We start from the raw sequence: 14,038 nt of genomic DNA on the forward strand, positions 1-14,038 counted from the left end.
GCGCCCCGCCTCCCCCCCGGCGCCCCGCCTCCCCCCCGGCGCCCCGCCTCCTCCCCCCGGACCCCCGCCTCCTCCCCCCCCGGCGCCCCGCCTCCTCCCCCCGGACCCCCGCCTCCTCTCCGGCCTCCCGCCTCCTCCCCCCGGCGCCCCGCCTCCCCCCGCCTCCCCGCCTCCCCCCGCCTCCCCCCGGCGCCCCGCCTCCTCCCCACCTCCCCGCCTCCCCCCGCCTCCTCTCCGGCGCCCCGCCTCCTCCCCACCTCCCCGCCTCCCCGCCTCCCCGCCTCCCCGCCTCCCCGGCGTCCCCGACGCGGTCCGCCGCACTCCGCCCCGCCCACCCCGGCAAGCGCGTCCCCATTGGCTAATATCGCTCCCAGTCCCCGCCCCATGTTCCGCTTCCGCCATTGGAGCACGTGACCGTCCGTCAGCGCCGTCGCAGGGAATGTAATGGAGCCACCCGCGGCCCTGGAAGGGTGAAGCTCCTGCGTCCCGGGCCGGGGCGTCCGAGGTCGGGGCGTCCGAGGTCGGGGCGTCCGAGGTCGGGGCGTCCGAGGTCAGCGCCGCCCCCGCGGCCGGGGCCGCGTGCGGTGGAGTGGATCTGGGCCCCGCCCCTGTGCTGCCCCCCATCCCCTCCCCTCCACACCCCTGCTGGGCTGCTGCCCCCCCCCCCCGTCCCCTCCACACCCCTGCTGGACTGCTGCCCCCCCATCCCCTCCACACCCCTGCTGGGCTGCTGCCCCCCCTCCGTCCCCTCCACACCCCTGCTGGGCTGCTGCCCCCCCCCATCCCCTCCACACCCCTGCTGGGCTGCTGCCCCATCCCCTCCCCTGCTGACCCCCATCCCCTCCCCTCCACACCCCTGCTGGGCTGCTCCCCCCATCCCCATCCCCTCCCCTCTGCCATTTGTGGTCTGGCAGGTGCCATCCCCGGCGTCAAGGTCGCTGCTGGGGAGGGAGAGCTGGTGGAGAGGAAGGGGTGCATTTGCACCCTGGGTGTGGGCTGGAGGGTCGTGTACGTGTGGAAGGGGGCTTCCCCCTTGTACACATGCACGCCACAATTCTCTGGATTTGTTCCCAGCCCTGAGCAGCTCATTAAGTTTATGGCAGTCCTGGGCTGGCACTCAGTGTGACCTGGCAGGAAGGATGGAGGGGAGCTGCCTTGTGGGCCTGCAGGAGGAGCTCCTCCCCTCGGCCTCTGGGGCAAAAGCCAGTGTGTCCAGGTGAGGTGGTTGGAGTGTCTCCAGAGAGGGCATCCTGAGGCTGCCGCTCATGGCTCTGTGATGGCCCCTTGGAGGCAGACAGGGTGTGGAGCGCCAGCGGGGAAGAGATGCAGTCTGAGAAGCTCCGGGGAGGCCTTGGAGCACCCTAGCAGGATCCAGGAGGGCCGCGTCCCCAGGAAGCTGCTCCTGCAGATTTCCAGCGTCCCCCGGAGTGTCTGAGAAGGGCTCTCCCAAGCAGGCCTCTGCCTGTCTGGGGCCATCCAGACCTAGCTTTGGCCTCCAGAAAGCAGAATGGACTGCCCAGGTCACTTTATTCAGTACTCAAACCTTATATTAAAAGAAAGCTTTCACTGAGGCCTGTTAAGCCGAGTTAAGGCAGACTTCACTCAGGACCATACCAGAGGCCGAGGAGCAGGGTGGTGGGGTTTTGCAGGGGGTGGGGTGGGGGAACAGGGGAGCAAGGCTGCACTCCAAGTTCCCTGTGGGCAAGCAGTAATTCACAGCCAGGAACAGGATGGGCTCAGCAGATAGAAACACTTCAAGTTCGGGCGGCCGGGGCACGGCTGGTTAGCCTGACCTAAGTGAACTCAGATAGCACCTGCGGTCAGTGGTGGTTGACGAACCTGAAGAACGGATAATGAAAAATGGGGTTCAATGAAGTGCATGGGTGGGATAGAAGTCTCCGGATCACACACTGGACACAGTGTCGGGGTATGTGGCTCACCCAGCCAGTGGTTTGCCTGAGGGTACGGGCAGACACACCTTGAGGGAAACCTGTATTCAGGACCCCTTGGCTGCTGGGATGTGCGCTTGACTGTTTGACTTCCTGGGGGATTGTTTACTGGGACATTGACTCAGTTTACCAAATTCCTGTGCATTTGAGCATTTTCCACTCAAGTTTTTTAAAGTAAGGGAATTTACATGAATTAAAATGGAGCCCCCCTCCCCCCACTTTTTAGTCACGTTGTGTACCATGCTTTCTTAGTTTTTTGTTTGTTTTCCCCTTCAGTCGTGGGGCTTGAACTCTGGGCCTGGGCGCTGTCCCTCAGCTCTGCAGCTCAAGGTGAGCACTCTACCACTTGAGCCACAGCGCCACTTCTGGTTTTCTGGTGGTTTATTGGAGATAAGAGTCTCACCAACTTTCCTGCCGAGGCTGGCTTTGAACCACGATCCTCAGATCTCAACCTCCTGAGTAGCCAGGATGACAGGCGTGAGCCACTGGTGCCCAGTATTTTAATTTTTCCCCTCTTTGGTCAGTACTAGGATTTGAACTCAGAGCTTGGTGCTCTCACTCAGCTTTCTGCTCATAGCTGGTGCCCTATCACTTGAGCCATACCTCTTAATCCAGTGTTTTCTTGGTTCTTTGCATATGAAATCTTGGAAACTTTTCTAGCCAGACTGGTTTCAAACTATGATCCTCTGGGTCTCAGCCTCCCGAGATGACAGTGAGAATCAGCACCTGGCTGGTACTACGTTTTCAGATAAAGATGTCCAGGCTGCCTGGCAGTTGTGAGCAGACTTCATTTCACCCTGGGCTTCAGGACCGGGCCTTCCCACTGTTGCTTCTGGAACACTGAAACATTACAGACTGCATACAGTGTGTGTTGGTGCTGCATTTTTCACCGGATCCATACGTGCTGGCCATATAACTGCCAACATTTCCTTTCTGTGACGGGGTGTTGGCTTTTCTCTCTGGCATGTCCCCAACCCCTGCCTTCCACAGCCAGGACCGCTCTGCCAGAGACCAGGAGAGATGGGGAACAACAAAAGCCTGTCAGGGCCCAAGCTCCACTCACGGTTTCTTCCTGAGGAGCAGGCGGAGCTGGACCGGCTGTTCGCCGCGCTGTCGCCGGGGACGGGCAGCACAGGGGCCTCGTCCAGGTCCTTCTCGCTGCAGGCACTGAAGGCAAGAGGGTGGAGGGGCCGTGGCCTGGCCGGATGTACCGGGACCTCCTCAAACCTGCCTCAGGGTTTGACACGAGAGGCAGGAGCCGCCTGCGTCTCCCCAGCCCTGTGTGGCCTGACTGTCCTCCCAGAGACGGTGGCGGTGCACCTCCAGCGACCGCAGCAGCTCAGCGTTCGTAGCTCTGAGGCGAGACCACGGCGCTCTGCGCGGGCTGTGGTTGTGGCAGGCAGGCCTTGGGCAGCTAATGGACGTGACATCGCTAGCAGGGTGATGAGCAGCGCCAGCGGCCCCAGGAAGGACAGGGCCCGTGTGGGGAGGGCAGGCTGCGGCCAGGCCAGAGGGGCCAAGACGTGCCGCGAGTGCCCCGTGTGTGGGTCCTCGGGTGGAAGAGGGTCAGGAGGTCAGGGAAGGCCACCTCGTGCCAGGAGCATCCTGAGCGCCGTGGCAGGGTGCAGTCCTCTGTTGCCTGTCCGACCCTGTGACTGGTTGGGTGGAAGTCAGCCTGGTGGGCCTTTTCTCCTCCTTGTCCTCAACAGAGCTATGTTGGCGAAGCTCTGCCCCCAGAGATGGTCACCAGACTGTTTGACGGCATGCGGAGGGTGGACCTGGCCGGGAAGGCGCGGGGGCCCAGTGAGAGTGTCTCCCGGGAGCAGTTCATGGCCGCCATGTCTTACCTGCTGAAGGGAAACGCGGAGGAGAAGAGCCTCGTGATCCTGAAGATGATTACTGCCACAGAAGGTCCTGTGCGAGCTGGAGAAGTCCAGAAGGTAGAGCGGCCTCTGGGGCAGGCTTGTTCTTGGCGGGGCGGGGGGCTGACGGCAACCTCGCGGGGCCGTGGGCCAGCTCACGGCCCGCTTGAGTCGGAACTCTTGGACGATGGCTTTGGCAAAGCTCCAGGCCAGCATTAGAACGCCCACCAGGGTAGGGTGGTAGCCCACACCGGCTGTGTCATCGCTGGTGCTGCAGGATGGCATGGAGAAAGCCGCCCTGCCCTGTGCTCTGTGCGGGTGCGGCTCTTAACAGTGGAATCGGCGTGTTCAAGTTCACAGAGGGTCTGGTTGGCGCTGTGGAGCACGTGCTGGTCCACCGGCAGGAGCTGAGGGGCTGGACCCGGAGGAGATTCCAGGGCCCCCTGGCCGGTGTGGGGGTGCTGGCCGCCCAGCTGCTCTCTGAGTTGAAGCTCCAAGGCAAGTCCCCAAGCACCCTCCCCCTCCGACTCAGGGTCCACCTCTGATGCCATGGTCTCTCTCCATCCTGCAGCCTTCGAGCAAAGCTCTGAAATCAGCAAAGCCCCAAGTCAGTGTCTTTAAAATGGGAGAATTGTAAAAACAGAAACTTGAAGTTGTCACTGGAATAGAAAACTGTTTAATTAAAATTACCCAAAAGGTTTCAAGTACCGCACTGGCATAAGAAATGAGAGGCCACTGGGCACCAGTGGCTCACGCCTGTAGTCCTAGCTATGCAGGAGGCTGAGAGCTGAGGTTTGTGGTTTGAAGCCAGCCTGGGCAGGAAAGTCTTTGAAACTGGTTATCTCCAATGAACCAGCAAAAATCTGGAAGTGGAGCTGTGGCTCCAGTGGTAGAGCACTAACTAGTCTTGAGCACAAAAGCTTAAGGACAGCGTCTAGGCCCTGAGTTCAAGCTCCAGTACTGGCAAAAAACAAAACCCCCAAAAAGGTTTTTGAAAGGTAGAGTGATCAGGGATGACAGGAAGTAGAATTAGCAGGGTTTCTGCATATCCAGTAGCTGGACGGGGCGTGGGCTGGGAAGACCTGGTTGTCTGAGGTCAGTTTTATGTGTGTCAGTGAGTGTTAGACGCAAAAGCCCTTCTTGTCCATGTGACAGCGAATGAATTGGGTCCTAGCACTGCACCCATGTCACATACGGGGAGACGGAGGCTGTACTAGATCCTGTAGATCCTACCAGATCCCACCAGATCCCCTCCACGCTGGGCGGGTCTGAGATAGAAATCAGCATGACGGCTCTTGCTGTCCTTCACGAAACCCGGCCCTCTCGACCCTGAGCCGCCAGGCCCAGTGGGGCTCAGCCCCTTCCTCTTGGCCCTCAGGTGGGTGGTGTTGGTCCAGGGCTGAGCCCCCGGGTGAGGCCTGGCTGCCTTGATCTGTGAGAGACAAGTCTGGAGACGTGGTTGTCTTCCCCATGCCGCCGTGTCTGAACTTGCTGAGAACATTCAGACGAGCTATCTCTCGCGTCCCCAGTCACGTGTGACTGTGGCTGCTAGCTCAGTCAGCGCAGACGCAGACAGTCATTGCGAGGTGACATGGTGGCTCTGATAATGTCATCTCCCTTCCCCAGGTGGCCAGAAGTTTCCGGAGCCCCAGTGGCTGGACTGTGATTGCGACCGAGCCGTGATTGAGGACTGGGTGTTCCGGGCGCCCCTCGTGGGCGTGTTTCTGAGTGTGGTCATCCACAGAGGCTTTCTGCTGCTGTCCCCGTCCCTCCAGCCGGCCCCGCTGCTCCCCGAGCGCCACGTGGGCCCGGGGGGGGAGGTGGAGAGCCTCCTGGACGTGCTGTCGGCCGTCTACCTCGGCGCGCAGCTGCGCGGGGAGCAGCGGCAGCGCTGGCGCCTGCTCTTCTCCTCGCGGCTGCACGGGCAGAGCTTCGCGCAGCTCTGCGGGCGCATCACACACCAGGGGCCCTGCCTGGCCCTCCTCCAGGACCGCGACGGCCACGTGTTTGGCGGCTTCGCCTCCTGCTCCTGGGAGGTGAAACCTCAGTTTCAAGGTAACACTTGGAGCCCCAGAGCCCGGCACAGGCCGTGCTGGGCCATGGAGAAGGCAGGGGTGCTGGGAGGGTTTGAACCGTCCCCTCTCGGGGTGGCAGTCGCAGGGCACGCTGATGGCTGAGGGGGGTTTGTGATGTCACAGGCCCTCCTCCAGCCCAGGCAGGGGGGGAAAGCCAGCAGGAAGGCGTCAGCACCCCTCGCTCAGCTGACACAGGCTGAGCATTGCCAGGGTTGCTGGGGTGCGGGGTGTGTGTGGCACCAAGAGATGCCACGCCTTTCAGATGGACATTCCTACACATGCACACACGTGTACACACGCACACACGTGCACAGGCACGCTCCTGTTTCTTCCTGGTTTTGTGAGCTGTGGCCCATAGACATTTTCTTGTGACCATGTGACACTGGAGGAGAGGCCCAGGGGACTCCGCCCTTTCCCTCCGAGTTGCTCTGAGGGACACAGGTCCCGGCTCTGCAGTGAGCTACCCCATGTGCTGACACGGCCGCATGCTGTCACGTCTCCCTGTATGCCCGGGCTCACCTGTATCTCTGAACCGCTGGTCTTCCCTCTGTGGGCTGGGCCCACGCTCGGGTGGGTTGCGTCCTGGAGATTGCTGAGGGGTGGTGGCCAGGTGCCTGGGATCGAGGGAGGAGCACAGTGAGGGGTCCATGCCTCTGTCCCCTCAATCAGGCTGTTTCTAGGTTTCAGAATGTTCTAGATTTTTTAATCTAGCTCTGCAAATGATGAGAGCCCTCCCCAAATCCAGGCTCCCGGGTACTGGTGGCTTTGCAGGCCGCCTTTCTGGACGCAGCACTCTGAGGCTGTCTGTACCCGCCTCGTGTCCCCCTCTAGGGTTGGGGCAGGCGGCCTCTGCCCTAGGAATTAGGCCCAGAGAAGCCTGGCTCCGGGGACTCACACCTGCCATCCTAGCTACTCAGGAGGGGAGGCTGAGATCCAGATCAAGACCCACTTCCTCCAGCGCCTGCCCTGGGTGGGCTTGCTCCGCTGGGTCTCTAGTGTATTGGCGGGAAGGCTCGGCCTTGCCGCAGGCAGGAGCGCCCTCCGCCAGGTTTTCCCAGCAGAGGGCAGCCTCGCTCCACAGACGGCCCCGTCCCTGCCTTCTGCCAGATTCATGTCCACCAGTCCTCTCAATGACTTCTGGCCCGAGAACCGCGGTGGGTGGACGGCGCTGTGTTTTGCCTTTGTGGTTCTGTGGTGCGGCTCTGGCCTGTGCCCAGGGTTTCCTTCCCGCGACTCCGAGTCGCAGGTGGTGTGTACGTGTCTTGGAGAGTAATGTCCCCGCAGCTCCTGGCTGCAGGCTGGGGCCCTGCACTAGGGCTCAGTAAGCGTCGCCACACACCGATCTCCTGGGGCTGCCGAGGCCTAGTGAGGGGAGGTCCGTGGAAACCCTTCGCGGTGAGGTTCCAGGAGAACTTTCCAGGCTGTCCGTCCCCTTCCCTGGTGCACAGCCTTGCCCTTGCGTGGGGTCTGACCTCCACGGAGGACCGTAGCCCAGATACTGCTGTCTCAGGACGAGCGTCTCACTTCCGAGCGGGCTGATTCAAGCCCACGGCAGACCCTGGACCGTGCCAGAGGCCCCTGCATCTGCCTGGGCTACAGGCCAAGGAGTCCCCGGGTGCCCTCCACCAGTCCAGGCCTTGTCTGCCTTCCCGGCCGCCCCCTCCTGACTCTCCCATGCCCACCCCTGGGCAGGTCTGCTGTGGTGTTCTCTCTCCTGGGTGGTGTGACATTTTGGGTGGGGGCAGCCCTCCCCCATGTCCTGCGTGGGTCCCCGTGGGCTGTGCCAGAGCCTCTGGTGTTTGTGGTGGCCGTCCGCCCCCACTGGTAAGGTAGAGGACCCCTCTTTCTGAGTCTTTCTGACTCAGATGCCCTCGGCCCACAGGCTGGTACCACAGAGAGTGGGCAGGGTCCTCTGGGGGGCTCCCGCACCCCACATGGATGTCAGGCCCCTTCCTCACCCTTGTCCTTCCCTCCAGCCCCGGCTCACCCCGGGCGGGCCGTCACTGTAAGACGCGTGGCGTCGGGGCCCCGCCTGCGGATGCGCGGGATGCCCGTCCAGGGCCGCGCACCTGGGCAGGGCATCACAGCAGCCCCCGGCATTGCTGCCCTGCGCCCCGTCCCTTCCAGGAGACAGCAAGTGCTTCCTCTTCTCCATCGCCCCCCGCATGGCCGTGTACACACACACGGGCTACAACGACCACTTCATGTACCTGAACCACGGACAGCAGACCATGCCCAACGGGCTGGTGAGTGGCGGGGCGGGCGGGGGCGCGTCCGTGCCCGGCCTGGTGAGGGCTGCGGGGTACGCGGTGTGTGACGCTGGCTGCGGCCGCGCTCCGTCCGATAGAGCGCACGGCTGCCCCCGGGAGGCCCGCGCGCCTGCCAGTTCTTCCGTGGCTTGTGCGCACGCCATGAGCTTGGCCCCTTTCCTGCCCCCGGGTTCATGCGTGACACAGCCCAGGGAGGGGAGGGTGGCGGGGCCTCTGGAGAAGGCCCGGCGGCTTTCCGTGCAGCCATCACGGGCGGGGAGACCGGGGTTAGCCACCCCCAGAGCAGCCCCCACCGCCCCCAGGGACCTTTGTCCCCCATCACAGGCAGAAGCGGGTCCCGTGGGACAGGTCCACGCCCGGGCCGCTCCCTGCCCCAAGTGAGAGCCGGGTGCGTGGGTCAGAGGGTGTGGTGAGACGGCAGCTCCACGCTGGCTGGAGCCGTGGTGGACCCGGGGGGAGGGGGGACAGACGGCGTTCAAGCCCACCCTCGGAGCCCAGCACTTCCTGTCTCCCGGCGGGGACAGCCACACGCCCCCTGCTGCGTCTCCTGGCTGTCAGGGTGGGAGGACACCGCGTCCACCCCAATCTTTCATGGTGGACCCGAGGGTCTGTGTCTTCCACTTCCATCCCTGCGGCTCCATCCTTGCGAGGAGTTGCGGGGAGGGACGTCTGTGGGACAGAGGTGCCAGCCACTTGGAACGGGGCATCTAAACAGCCACCACTGCCGTGTGGCGTTCACGGTCCTGAGAAAGATCCCCTCCCGTCCCTGCCTCCAGCTCGGGCGCTCGCTTGTTTTGACAGAGGGCCTCACACTGTAGCCCAGGCTGGCCTCTGCCTCTCAATTCTCCTGCTGGGATTACAGGCATGCACTGCCGCATGGTTCTCTGGAGATCACGGCCCAGGGTACTGGACGCTCCGCTCACTGAGCCGATGCTGATGCCGTGTCCACTGGGGTCTCCCCTGCAGGGCATGGGCGGGCAGCATGGCTACTTCGGGCTTTGGATAGACAGTGACTTCGGGAAAGGGCACAGCAAGGCCAGGCCCGCGTGCACCACGTACGGCAGCCCGCAGCTCTCTGCCAAGGAGGACTTCCTGTTTGAGGCCATGGAGGTGTGGGCCGTGGAAGAGCCCTCAGAGCTCCAGCGGGTGAGTGCCGGGCAGGGACCTTGTACCCGGGGCCTCTCTCCATTGTGCTGACCCCTCTGCGCCTCCGCCGGCCTACCTTGTCCTCAGGCCACAGCAGGGACTAGACGCCGCGAGGTTGGGTGGTTTAGTGGAGCCTCCCGGGAGGACGGGCCCCGCCTGGGGTGCTGGGCCGCAAGATCGCGAGGCTTGGGGCTCCTGCAGCTCTCTGCTTCTGCCATCCAGTGACGGGCCCCTGGGCCCCGCAGCTCCCATGATGCCTTGTAACCCAGCATGGGGCCAGGCGCCGGGGCTGTCCTGAGTCCTTGGTAGCCATGGGTGCTGGCTCCAGGCAGGTGAGCGGGAGCTGGCAGGAAGTCATGGCTTGGTCTTGGTCATTGGGAGCAGTGCCTCCTCCTAAGCACGCTGTGAACATAGCCACCCTTCTTCCCCCTCTCCCCATCTTTCCCTGTCTCCCCCCCCCCCCGTCTCCTTCTCCCCCTCTTTCTAGGTCAAGAAGAGCGTCCTGGACGTGGACCCTGAGGCCCGCATCCTGCTGGAGGCTAGCGGGCGGACCCGCCACAGCGAAGGGCTCCTGGAGGCCCCTGACTACTGCAGTGACGACCCTGGCAGTTGAGGAGGCGCCTGGGGCCGGCCGGGACCCGAGCCCCCGCCCCGCCGGGCCATCAGACCCCCCGCCATGTTGGTTCAGCTTTTCGTGTCGCCAGAAGGAGGTGCTGCCTGGACACGGCCCTGCCGAGCCCAGCACGGTGCCCCTTGCGTGTCAGGCCAGCAGCTGAGTCTCACGCGGGGTCGCTTCCTCTCCATGGGATCCAGAGACTCGGAGCGAGCGTGCGGGAGGGGCTTCCATCCGAGGGGGTCCCGGGGGTCCCGGTTAGCGCCTCTGCTCCATGACGGCTGCTGTACCTGAGGGGTGGAAGTCCAGGAAGGGCCTGGTAATGGGAAGATGCCCAGCCTAGGGCTGGGCCCTGGGCGGGCGTTGACGGTAGGGTCCGCATGGAGCTGTCTCTGCCCTTAAAGCAGACGTGCGGTGGAAGGAGAAACCGAGAGGTGGGTCCCAGAGCAGGCTGGCCAGTGCTGGCCTGCCTGGCTTGCCCGATGCTGGACACAGCGCCATCCCATGGGCCGGTGGTGAGCATGTCTGGCATGGGTCCAAGTCTCGGCCTCCATTGTTCTATCCATGATGTCTGCCCTGGGATGGCTTTCGTTTTTGGTTTTGCCAGTCCCGGGGCTTAAACTCCACATTTTGCACTCTCCCTTAGCTTTTTCACTTAAGAGTAGTGCTTTACCACCCGAGCCACAGCGCTACTTCTGGCTCTTTGCTGGTTAACTCGGGATAAGAATCTCATAGACTTTTCTGCCCAGGCTGGCTTTGGACCTCGATCCTCAGACCGCAGCCTCCTGATTAAACGTGGGAGTCACCTGTAATCCTAAACAACTCCAGTGATCCTGAAAAGCTGTGCAGGGCTCTGACAAGGCTCGAAGGCCTCTACATGCACTTTAGGTCCTGGTGTCCCAGAGAGCTGTGCCTCAAACACCCGTGCCTCCTGCCTTTGTCTTTGGTCTCCTGCCTTGATTAAAAGCCATAGCAAACAGTGGCTTGTTCCATTAGCAGCGCCGACTGGGGAGGGAGCAAGGCTTGTCCGCCCTCCAGCAGGTGTGGAGCCTGGGTCACCACCCGCCTTCCTGCTGAGCGCTTTTGTATTAGGCGACCTTTCTGGTGGTCTGTTTGGGGTAGGGGGGGACTGAAACTTGAACTCAGGGCCTTGAACTCTTGTGCTCCTTTTTTCCTCGTGAGGTTAGTCCTCGACCACTTCAGCCTCAGGCTGAAGGGTCAGGGGCCCGATGTGGCCGTCTGGGCGGCAGGGCTGTGGTGGGGGGGAGCAGTGTCCACCCTGGGGTTCTGACAGGAGGAGCAGCTCTTGTTACGGACCATGGAGTGCTGGCTGGGACACCTGGGGGCCTAAATGAGGGTTTGCCTATCCAAAGCGGAGGGAGCGGGTGTGGAGGTGCCACGTGGGCTACGGCCGCCCCCCGTTCTGTATTAAGAGTCGTGTGTGTGATTTAAACAGCTGGGACTAGGGAAGGGGTTTCCTGCCCTCAGAGGCTCGCACCCCGGGTGGCGAGCTGGCATGTTCTTGTCCTGTGGAACCCCGCCATGTCCCGGGGCCTCGCTCCCTCCTGCCTTCCGTCCACGTGCATGCAGACACTCCATGGGGTCCGGGTCCGTGGCACCTTGTGTGACTGGAGGTTCTGTAGCCCACAGGGCCGTGTCCGGCGTGGTTGGGTCTGAGCAGATGACTGCTGTATCAAAGGGTGTGCTGCTGGTGAGAGCCGGCCGACCGCTTCACGCCTCCTTCCCACCCGCGGAGTGTGTCTGCCAAGTCCAGGGCTCCTCTGCCTTAAAATCTGTTTTGTTTACCTGATGGACCCCTCCCCCTGCCCCTCTCCTGACTTCAAGCACTACCTTCTCCCCAGCCAGATTGGTGTGCTTAGCTCTCACAGGGCCACTCCCGGAGCCTTATGAATGGAAGGTAAAGCAGGAACTGTTTTTCAAAACTTGCCCTGCCTACAGTAGCTTGCTTTTCTCTGGCACTGTGGCCATTTCTGAAAATCGGGTGGTATCTTCGAGAAGTGCACACCTTTGTCCACGCATTCATTGTGGTGGCCTTTGCCTAGTGTTCACCCCCCGTCCCAGGCCGGGCGCTGGGTTTGCCTGGCAACTTTCTGATGTCATTACTGGAACCAGAATTGGCCTCCCCCCCCCCCCCCCAGCCAATGGCTGTTTGAACTAAGAAATCTCTCCAAATTCATGCAATTTTGTCCCCAACACCTTGCTGAAGTCTCCTATGCCGCGAGTCTCAGCCGAGTGTGCATACAACCCTGTGGCGGGTTCTCCCCGCCTGACGCGGGAGCCTCTCCTGCTGAATCTCCACGGGTGCTGTCCGTGGCCCTGTTCTGTGGAGCCTGGCGGTCAGGGCTGCCCACAGCCTACCCGTGGTTCTCGTAGCCATTTCCTTCGCAGACCTAGCGGTCAGCACCGCCCCTACGCTCCCAGCACTGAAGCCCTTCCTTCTCTGGATGGATTGCATAGCACATCCTTCCAGAATATTCCGCATCCTCATGAGGCTTTGTGCTCGTGGCTCCTGCTTCTCCACAGTGTATCTGTGGTGCACAGGTTCTGCTGGGAGTGTTAAAGCTTCGGTCCTGTCTCCTGTGCTTTGTTATGGACGGGCGTGTGCAGTTAGTTAAGGAATTCACAAACATTGGCCCATCTTGGTACTTCGTTATTCTAATGTGTGGATTTGTCTAGTGGGGCTGTAGGGTTTTTTAAACGTCGGATTTGTTGTGACTCAGTCTGTAGGTTATTTATATCAGATTTCATGTGAATCATGCTTTAGTGTCTCTATGGGGGAGTGCGTGGTGGGGGGGGGGGTGTTGCGGCTTGGGTGGTACTGTGTTGTGCAGACGCACCCCGGACCGCATTTCACAGTGAAGGCAGGCCGTGGAGGTGGGGTCGCCATCCCGCCCGCATCCCCTGCCAGTCTGTGTGGCCTCCGCTAGGGCACAAGTGTGTGCACCGACGAGCTGATAAAAACGGTTGTGATTTAATAAATAACACGACTGCTTATGTACAGTTTCTCCCGCCGTGTCCAGGGCGAGGCGCAGGCTCCTGAGAACGGACACCAGGGTCCCAGTGCGGCAGGTGGAGTCCATGCCCTGACGGCGCCCTGCCCCGAACTCCTGGGCGGCTGGGCACGACCGGAGCAGGGGGCCCCTGGCACTCCGAATCCAGCGGGCTCAGGGCTGTGGCCGGCGGACGGGTCCCGCCGCCCCCTGGCACGGCAGGGCCGTGGCGTGTGTACAGTGCCGCTCGCAAAGCTTGAGTAGCTCCGAGAAGATGAAGACGGACGAGGCCAGGCCAGTTAACAGCAGCAGATCTGCCAACGGGAGAGGCGTGTCAGAAGCCCAGGCCGCCTGCCTGCTCCACCCGCTCTGGGTGCCATGCACGCCCGCTCCCCCAGGGGGCGTCCGCTACACAGTTGGGGCTGGGCCCCTCAGGGTGCGCTGCAGGGACACTGGTCTGGAGGTCCCAGGGGAGAGCCGAGCCTCGTGCAGCCTGGCCCACCCTGGGTTCCACTGACGCAGCAGCAGCAGCAGCAGCAGCGTCTGTGCTCGGGCGGGGGAGCGTCCGTCACTTCCTTAGCCAGGGCCGCGCCAGGCCCCGGCTCCACCTGTGCTGCTTGAGCTTGGCTGAGCCTGCGGCCCTGAGGCCGGGTGCTCGCGCCGTCTCCCAGGCTGCTGGCGCGGGAGGGCCTCCTGCTGTTCTGTCCCCTGTGTTCTGTCCCCCGGGTGTCACTCCAGGGAGACTCCGCAGGGCCGGGGCTCTGCGCTGCGCTGCGGCCGCGCCCCCACCCCGGCCGGCGGGCAGCGCGAGGCCCTGACGGCAGTGAAGGCTCCAGCCCCCCACTCACCCAGCGCGCCCAGGCCTTCCGTCTGGAACACCTTCTGCAGGGGAGGGACGTAGATCACCGCCAGCTGCCCCAGGATCGAGCCCAGCACCGAGTAGAGGAACATGCGGTTCCGGAGGAAACCGAGCTCGAAAATCAACTTGGTCTGCGGAAGGAGGTGGGAGGTCGCTGGAGCGCCATCCGCCCCCGGGTGGGGCAGCCCCCCCCCCCAGGCCCCGTGGGGACGTGTGTCCCTGCTCTGAGCCACCCCATGTCTGTCTGTCTGGG

General features: G+C 62.7%; 2 protein-coding genes across 5 annotated transcripts in view; one reads left to right on the forward strand and one right to left on the reverse strand.

Moving 5' to 3' along the window:
- Window positions 1-435: 435 nt before the first annotated feature.
- On the forward strand, window positions 436-10,590 carry Meak7 (MTOR associated protein, eak-7 homolog). 4 transcript variants are annotated; one of them, XM_042671470.1, is made up of 8 exons: window positions 436-550; window positions 2,940-3,122; window positions 3,659-3,889; window positions 4,165-4,309; window positions 5,438-5,866; window positions 8,014-8,132; window positions 9,123-9,302; window positions 9,790-10,590. In XM_042671470.1, the coding sequence occupies exons 2-8, from the start codon at window positions 2,970-2,972 to the stop codon at window positions 9,913-9,915; spliced, it is 1,383 nt and encodes a 460-aa protein (XP_042527404.1). In that variant the 5' UTR covers window positions 436-550; window positions 2,940-2,969; the 3' UTR covers window positions 9,916-10,590. The 4 variants fall into 4 exon arrangements, with proteins under 4 accessions (XP_042527404.1, XP_042527405.1, XP_042527407.1 ...); XM_042671471.1 differs by having other exon boundaries at window positions 436-535; XM_042671472.1 differs by having other exon boundaries at window positions 457-520.
- Window positions 10,591-11,098: 508 nt separating this feature from the next.
- Window positions 11,099-14,038, reverse strand: part of Atp2c2 (ATPase secretory pathway Ca2+ transporting 2) — a 37,835-nt gene continuing 34,895 nt past the window's right edge. The window contains exons 26-29 of the mRNA XM_042671457.1: window positions 13,775-13,916; window positions 13,166-13,240; window positions 12,936-13,051; window positions 11,099-11,167 (exon numbers count right to left, since the gene is read on the reverse strand). Coding sequence (XP_042527391.1) covers window positions 11,099-11,167; window positions 12,936-13,051; window positions 13,166-13,240; window positions 13,775-13,916 — 402 coding nt within the window. The remainder of the gene's footprint in view (window positions 11,168-12,935; window positions 13,052-13,165; window positions 13,241-13,774; window positions 13,917-14,038) is intronic.

Source organism: Dipodomys spectabilis, unplaced genomic scaffold (assembly GCF_019054845.1).
Source record: "Dipodomys spectabilis isolate Male_0828 unplaced genomic scaffold, ASM1905484v1 ptg000628l, whole genome shotgun sequence".
In the NCBI taxonomy this organism is placed as follows: Eukaryota; Metazoa; Chordata; class Mammalia; order Rodentia; family Heteromyidae; genus Dipodomys; species Dipodomys spectabilis.